This window comes from Poecilia formosa, unplaced genomic scaffold (assembly GCF_000485575.1).
Source record: "Poecilia formosa unplaced genomic scaffold, Poecilia_formosa-5.1.2 Scaffold99, whole genome shotgun sequence".
In the NCBI taxonomy this organism is placed as follows: Eukaryota; Metazoa; Chordata; class Actinopteri; order Cyprinodontiformes; family Poeciliidae; genus Poecilia; species Poecilia formosa.
The window spans coordinates 1954021-1962674 of record NW_006800038.1 but is presented as its reverse complement, the minus strand read 5'-3'; the positions used below and the strand labels follow the sequence as shown (position 1 = coordinate 1962674).

General features: G+C 37.8%; 1 protein-coding gene across 1 annotated transcript; it reads left to right on the top strand.

Moving 5' to 3' along the window:
- Positions 1–5321: 5321 nt before the first annotated feature.
- Positions 5322–8474, top strand: LOC103142683 (THAP domain-containing protein 6-like). Its single transcript, XM_007558844.2, has 5 exons — positions 5322–5528; positions 6518–6710; positions 6796–6903; positions 7008–7493; positions 7964–8474. Exons 1-4 carry the CDS (start codon positions 5449–5451, stop codon positions 7215–7217), a joined length of 591 nt encoding a protein of 196 aa, XP_007558906.1. The 5' UTR covers positions 5322–5448; the 3' UTR covers positions 7218–7493; positions 7964–8474.
- Positions 8475–8654: the final 180 nt, after the last annotated feature.

Sequence of the window (8654 nt, the reverse complement as noted above, 5' to 3'; positions counted from 1 at the left end):
GCATGAGAATCCAAGGAACCACAGAGACTCAATTCACCAGCGAGAAAAACCGTCCAACATGTTTCTATTTCCCTAAGAAGTTTCCACCAGCAGGAGGTTCAGATTACCTCCTCCGACACCAACAAAGATCTAAAAACCAACAAGGCTCACAACAGTGGCCTCAAGCAACAGCAGAGAGGAAACGTTAAACTCAGTTTGGCAAAAAGGAAGTTTTAAGTACATAAATAAAAACAAGTAAATGTTGCTGAGATGTCAGAGCGACTCGGTTCAGGGATTCAAAGAAAGCCTGAGTTTAGATATTTAAGTTAAATCTGTTTATGAAGCAACATGCACAGAAAAGATGAAGCATCTGGTAATTAGGAAGTGATTCCTCTTTTACTTTTTAATATTTAGTTGTACTGCAGGAACTGCAGAAACACAAAATCTTACCAAGTAATTTTGAAAGTAGTGTAAATATCTTAGTACATTGAACTAAGACAATACTGACTTATAAATCACTTTTCAACAAGAAATATGAGATTGTTTCAAGTCAATAATTCATTAAACCTGATGAGAAAGTTCTAGTGCCAATGACAGATTATTTCATATATATAACAAGACACTGAGTTTAATTTCAGAACGTTTCTAGAAAAAACTTGGAAATTTCTGAGATTCAAAAGTAGAACATTTTCTACTTTTGAATCTTTGAAATTTCCAAAAGTCAAAAATTTCCAATCTTACAAGCTCAGAAATTTTCCTAGTTTTTTTCTAGAAAATTTTAGAGATTAATCTCAAAATTTCTGAGTTTTTTGGTCGCAAATCTTTGAATTTTGAAGCTCAGAAATTTTCATGTTTTTCAAGAAACTTTATTAAATTAATCTCTGTTCTATCTAAAAAGACACTAATACGGCGCCATACAAAACTAACTTACAACTTTTCATCAAGATTGAATAGTTTTAAGTCAAAAATAACTGAATATTTATTTTAAAAAGTAAAAGTTCAACTGGCAGATTTATTTCAGTTGTAACAAGACATTTTCCCCACGATAAAGTGACATAATCTGCTAGTAAAACTGGCACTTTTTCATCAATTACTGACTTAAAACAATGTCCTATGTCTTACTAGGAAGTTACTTTTAAGTTATTTTAGTCTTTTTTCCAAGTATACTAAGATATATGCACTAGAAACGAGACCAATATAATTTGTAAGGTTTTGTGTTATTGCAGTGGAAACATATTCATGATAAATGACGCAATAAGAAACATGCACCTGTTTGCATAAATCAGCCAGTAAAGGTAATTGCAACATTTGTTTCCAGAAGCGTCTCCTCTGGCTTCAAAAGCAGCCATTGTTTTACGTAATATGATTTGTTTGCTGCAGCCTGAACTGGGTGTAAAGCAGCGATTCCAGGCAGCAAACGCGTGTTGTTCTGAGTCCAGTCTGCAACCCGGCATTCCTGGGGGCCCGTTCGCTCACGGATAATTGCTGCTGCCTTGTGGGAGAGGAGGAAGTGCCAAAGAGAACAAACAAAAACAAATTAGGAGATGCAAATGGCCGCATGAGTGAACGCGCTCGATCTATGGTTTCAATAGGCTTGCGTAATAAAAGCTGGATGCAGGCCAAGCCTTGTTTGGGAAACAGGAGAAGGAGGCAGGAAAAATGATCCACTCATTACCCATTAAGTAGTATTCCTAAACGGGATTAAAACTAACGGTCCTGTTTTTATTTGTTTACTGTGAGTAAATAATCAGCAGAGTAAATAACCAGTAGGAACAGAAACCCAGTGAACCCATTCATGACGTCGTGTTCATAGTCTGAGGAAAAACGTCTTTTTATCTGCTGCCTTGTTACTCAACACCCTGAAGACGATTTCAAACTGCACCAGTTTCCACTGCAGTCGGCTTTCATTGGTTCCTTCAGAAGATTCTTAGCTTGTAATTATTAGCAAGTTTTCACTCAAAAAAAGTCAGATTGTCAAAAGTACAAAGCTTAAAGAGCTACAATTATCTGTGGTATGAGTTTTATTATAATTATACCATCAAATAACTAGACCTTCCAGATGTACAGGGTAAAAGATTTCAACTATTTCTCCAATTTTTTTTCTTTCCAATTAAAACTTTATTGTGATCTTTTACAGCCATTAATTTTTCTTGGTCGTTGTGACGTCTTCTCCTACGTGGAGGTAAAAGGTAAATGTATTTCTAATTGGGCCTAAATTCACACCAAATGTTAGCAACAACCCAACTGATCCACATTTATGAAAGAATCACAGCAAATTAGTCCAAATGGAATAACAACAAAAATATGATCATTTTACCCAGTGCAGATTTGCAATCAAAATAATCTTTTAAATTCACCAACATGAATCTTTCTTGGAAAAAAACAAAAAACAAAACAAAAGAAAAACGTGGCATGAAAATAACTTTGGTCATTCATGTGCCCAGCGATGGCAACATGAATGTTATGGACCATGTGAAGGTGTAAAATAATGTCCATTAGTTCAGTAAAACCAGGTACAAAACGACACTTTCAAACTTACCTACAACTTAATTTCAACCGAAGCAAAAGGACTTTGGGGAATGAATGGAAACCAGAAATTAAAAATGTACTGTTCTGGTAAATGTAGAGCTTCATTAGCCAACTCCACAAGCCATGAGACCTGACAGAAAAGAACGGTTGCCTCAATCAGGGGGAGATCTTTAAGACTTTTCTGACTTCTTACACATTTTACAGGGTTTTCAGCCCATGTTTAACCACTGTTTATGTAAAAATATCATGGTTCACCAAAAATTTTCAGATTGCTTTTACAGAGGTTGTAATTCTTAACAACAGAACCTACATAGATGTATGAAAATACATATGTATATTTCTATCTATGTAGAGTAGATCTTCACTTATTAATGTTTTAGTATTTGTAGATTATCATATTTTTCTAAGGAGCACACATTAACTCCAAATTATTCATGACAATCTTGCCAATTTGCACTTTTTGTTGAGCATATCTAAAATATTCAAACAAATTCAGCTTGGAAAGCTAAAATTCAAACGCATAATGCTACTGACTGCTACTTTCAAAGCAGCCAATCTAGGAGCGGCAATTATTTTCCTTAGCAGTGATTGGCTGAACGTCGAAGAGCAGGAAGACTGTGGATGTTAGCTTCTGTGGTAGCGCCAAGGTTGTTTCCCAGTGTGTGTGTCAATGCATGTTAACATATATTTGGAGTTTGAAATATTAAAATAGGCAGTTGTAAGCATTTTTAGAGAGAGTTTCATCTCTTCATCAGATGGATAAAACTTATTTTATTTTTTTATGTTTATCATGTTGACAATGGGGCAGGGACAAAAGTCTGAAAATACAAATACTTTTTAATTTGGAGGAGTCAAGGTGACAATTTTAAATGCAAAAACCCTGTTTCAACTGTCAAACCTGGTGGTGGCATCATTATGATGTGGGATTCACATGGAACAAGCTGCTAAAAGCTCTCTTAGCAGTTTCATCTTTAGAAATGTAATCTTTTGAAGGAATGCATCTTGTTCTGCTTCCCAGCACACACAACTCTTTCTCTACATTAGGGAACATGATGTAATTTGTAAAATTTCACACAAAATGAGTGAGAACTGGATGTTTCTTGTCTTAGAATGGAGGTGTGTGGATGCAGTTTGTGGCTTGACAAAGGACACACTTGGCAAAGATCTTATGTGGAATAATCCCATGTGACCTGCTGCACTTTATAAGACAATACAATTTAAACAAACAACTGATTAGGTTCAAAGGATTGGTGGGCTAAAATATCAAGCAAAGGCAGGTGAATACCTGAAGTACTGGAACGTTTGTATGAAGATAGTTTCTTAAAAATGAAAACCTGAGCAGAGTCAGCCTCACCTGAGCTCGAAGCAAGCGTCCAGTCATCCTATTCCTGGGGCCGGGAGTAAAGCAGGTTCCAAACAGTCAAACAGCCATCAGTCATAGAGCAGGATGAAGGGGTTCGTGCAACGGCAATGACTTCTCAGGGGACCCGATGCCATTTCTCAGGTCCCTCACCTCCACGCACATCTCCTGAAGCACCAGGCCAAAAGAGCATTGATGTGGTTTTCAGTCCTGCTCGGGGTATTCAACTCCAACAGGTTTCCCTTTCCTTTAATCTCATTAAGACGGGTGGATTGTTAAAGCTCAAGTACATGAAAGACCTAAAAACGTCTGGAGGCAGGAAATCTGTGGTTGGAGAACAAATAAACCTCTTAAAACAGACAGGAATAGCACAGGGAGGAACACAGTGTGACTTCAGTAATCCGGACAGTCAGCGGGTCAATCCGGTTACTGCATTTTCGTCATCAATCCTTAAACAGATGACAGTAAAGGAAAAGATTTGTGGTATTTATAATAGTTCCAACACCTGCTGGTATAAGTTTTATATCAATAGGATGATATTTCAGGAGAATAGAGAGGGGATGCATATTTTGGCAGGCTCAAAATCCATATTGCCAAAAAGTGCATCCCTGTGCTAACTTGAAGAAATAATGAGTTGAGAGGGATTTCACCTTTTCTACATAATGACACTTGTTCTCTGATCTACTGCTATAAGTTTCATATCAACACGACGGATGCAAATATTTTCAGGCTCATGAATTAAAATGCCTTTAAAAATCCCTCCTGCATTAATAGACTAGAAAATTAAGCATGATATAAAACGTTGTACATAACGGGCCTCTGTTTTGTAATGCTTTTAAGCTATTATGGTGTCAAAAGAAAAAGCAGAGAATTTCAAACCATTAGCGAAGAACATTTTCAACACTGACAGAAAAAAAGTTCGACTCATGTCAATAAAGGTGTAAAAACCGTATTTATTTCAAGTAATTTGCGAAATAAAACCCACCGTTTTAGGGATTACATGGTTAAGAAACGTGAGAATGTTACAAATATCTTTAAAATTTCCTCTTCGGTCATATTTCAGTCCGTTTTCTCATCAATATGCGAGAGTTTAGAGCGATGCGCGCTCCCGCGACAGGGGATGCATTTCTGGGCAGGTATGCGTTTTTGGGCATAACACCTGTTTCGCTTCTGAGCATTTGAATGGGAAAATGCGAAAATCCAGCGATTTTGAAGAAAAAATAATCAGAATTGGTTAAGCTAAGTAAAAAATAGGTACTTTATAGTACAAACCACAGGGTGAAAATAGCAATATAAATGATTTTATTATTGTATGTTATTTTTCCATGATGACAGGTGAGGCTCTGCCTCACCTGCCTCCCCTGACCGCACGTCACTGGTTCCAACCTACATTCCCGCCACAAATAGCTGCATTTTTTCTACTTTGAAATGAACGGAAGTGACAGATCATGTGTTTCCGTTTCCCCGCGGAGCTCTCTTCTTCTACGTAAGCGACCCCGCCATATTGTGAGTGGCCTTGCAGCTGTGAAAAACCTCGAGAAGAACACTTAGCGCTGATATTTTAAACTTTTTCGAGCAAGATGCCTCATTCGTGTGCTGCGTTGGATTGTACAAAGCGCTGTACGGTCCAGACCAGAACCTCGGGCGTCACCTTTCACAGGTGAGGCTGAATAATCACCGTGTTTGGACTGTTTTGATGGGTTGACGTCATGAACAAAAGTGTCAACTTCCGCGCTCAAATTCCAAAATTTTCTACTCATCTTTTGATTTTATCGAGAAGTTGGCGCTCTCTTTGATGCTGTCTATGAAAACTGGGCTTTTAGAGAAATAAATCTATGTGCCAGGTTAAACTAGATAGCCCTGAACTAACCAGCTGTCCTGGACGACACTGAAGTTAGCATCCTTCTTAGCTTCAGAAAAAGGGCTATTCCGCTGCATTTAAGGATCCTGGACTACCTTCGTTGCGCTTTAGATCGAAATATAATATATTTAAAATGGTCAAACCTAGACTTAAATGTCGTATAATAATTGCACATTCTACAACACACAGTCTACAATTGGTAGAACCTCTACTTAATGCCTAAAAACTTATGAAATTGAGATTTTAAGAATTTCTTGGGGGATGGATGCGGTGGGGGGGGGCGTGGTGGTTGCAACTTTTCGTGTTTGCAACTTTTCATGGGATTTGGCTTTTTCAACCTAGAGATAACCATTCTACACCAGTCGTAGATTCTAGAAAACATAACATCAAGAGCAACTTTTTAAAATCAAGTCCACATTAAATTGGGTACACTTCAAAAACTACAACTAAACAATATGAATATACAATTATACAATTTGTTATTGTGAAACATTTGGTCAGTTATTGAAACTCAAACAAGGATTACTTTTAAGGCTTAACTATCTTATATCTGACATTAACGCTGTTATGTTACCTCTGATTGGTTCTTTTTCTGGACTTTTATTTATATTTTTTTCTGATAAAGTATTTTTAAAGTTGAATTGAGTATATGCTCAGCTCAAACCTTAACATAACTACTTTATGCCTATAAAACAGAGTTTGATTCGTAAAACCTTGATTCATTGATTAAAAACTTTAGGTTTTGGTGTTAACTGTTTAACCGTTTTTTTTTTTTTAACACTCGATAGGTTCCCAAAAGAAACGAACCTGAGAAAACGATGGGTGAAAGCTGTCAGGAGGAAGGGCTTCTCTCCCAACACATCTACCAGGCTCTGCAGTGAACACTTTAAAAAGGAGGACTTTGACAGGACGGGACAGACTGTCCGACTCAGAGAGGGAGTTGTTCCTTCAATCTTCAGTTTTTCTACCCCTCCAAAAAAGGTGGGTGCATCACTTGGCTTTAAGGGTTGAAAATGTTTTCAATTAGTTTAGCAACATTCTTTGAGTATTTTGTGTTTCAAATCAGCGACGGGCAGCTAAAACAACCAAGGCTTTACCCAAGAAAGAAAAGAGTCAGGAAGTGGCGAGTGCCCCGCCTCCACCAAAACAAGAACCTCCACCCTGTCCTGACTTAGTGAGTTCTGACCATTTCTTCTTTATTAACCCTCAGAATCAGTGGTCACTGCCTGTCTGTGTCTGGTGGTCGTGTTACCATGGCTGATCCTTGTGTCTTACTAGGACCACTCCTATGCACTGCCTCCATCTTTGGGTGATCTGAAGGTAAAACTCTGCGAGGCCTTGGAAAGAGTCGAGAGTCTGGAAAGAGAAATGAGGAACGCCAAGGATCGGGAACGGAGAGCAAAGAATGCGTTGCACGTTCTAGTGGAGGATCTGAAGGGGAAGAACCTCATAAACGAAGAACTAAAACAAAGGCTTGACTTATCATGAGATGTCAGGACGATATGAACTTGGTGAACATTTAGGTGTAACACACCTTGATAATTCTCATCTGACTTTATAGTTATTATTTTAAGTGACTCAGTATTATTTTAAGCTTTAATTTATATATAAAAACAAAACAAAAAAACCTTGCCTGTCATGGAGTTCATCACTGATACCCTGCTGCTGATGATGCTGGAGCATTTTCCACATCAGAGATGCTTCTCCTCCCTTCATGGTAGCCAGGCCTGCTTGGAGCGCCACTTCAGTTCAATGAGGCATCAGGTATTTTTTATCCTGTTATTCATGACTGTTTTTAATGCTAATCTCTTATGACCAGTTGACTTTGTACTGAATTTTACTATGGCAACAACCTTGATTTTTACTGTGCTCTTAGATTGATAACCATGGTGACCCAAAATGGTTGACAAAATGAAAACATCACAATGGAACAACAAAACCACAATGCAATTACAATACAATTGACACAATACAACAATAAAAGCAACAACACCACAAGGAAAAGCCACAAGATCCAACCAAAACACAAGAAAAAAGGCACAAAGAACCACAACACAGTCGTGTGGTTCTTTGTGCCTTTTTGTTGTGAAAAGTTTGTTGTGGTTCTACAAAGAACCACAACAAACTTTTCTTATAATAGAATTTTTGCATTTTGTTGACCCTTCTGGATAACCATAGAAAACAGTCATAAAACATTTTCGTCTTTAATAAAAACATATGTCTCTGTTTTTCAGGGGGTTGATGAAACAACCAGTCTGGTTTGGCATCTCCAAGCACATCTGGAAACCTAAAAGCACAGCACAAGACAGTCTCCCTTCCTCTTATCCAGCTATCATCTACTCCATCAGCAGAACCACTTTCCTTCAACGTGTCTGTTGTCTTTCATTTACAACTTGGTGCTTGATTATTTTTTTCTGTTCAGAAGAATTGGGTTCACCTCAATGAGCACATTTGAGAGGAATCACTTTGGTACTGACATCCATAAAAACCATGCTGTTGTCTTTTTATTATTGTTTTTACTTATGTCCTTGGTTGTCTTTCTTTCACAACAATGCCAAACTAAACATTCTTCAAGTTTATGGTGGACATGCAAAAAACCGAAAGACTTTTCTGCTGCAGGGGTTTTGTGGAGATGCTGTACGTCTCTGGAGTGTGTTGTGATGCTGAAAGTGAGGCCTTAGCAGCACAAGACACAAGTTTTGGCAAACAAAAAGTTTTTTAATAAATTTTTTGATGTCTAGTCTCTTCTTCATGTTCCTCTTAACTGTGACATTTATCAACTTAAACTTTTCTGGATTTTAGTCGGCGGCTTGCACTGCTACCTTGCAGCAAGAGGATCAGGTTTTGCCCTGTGATGGATACATTTATTTCGGTCCAAATGTAGTAGTTATGCAGAAACAAGTTAGCTTTGGCCCTTAGTTACAA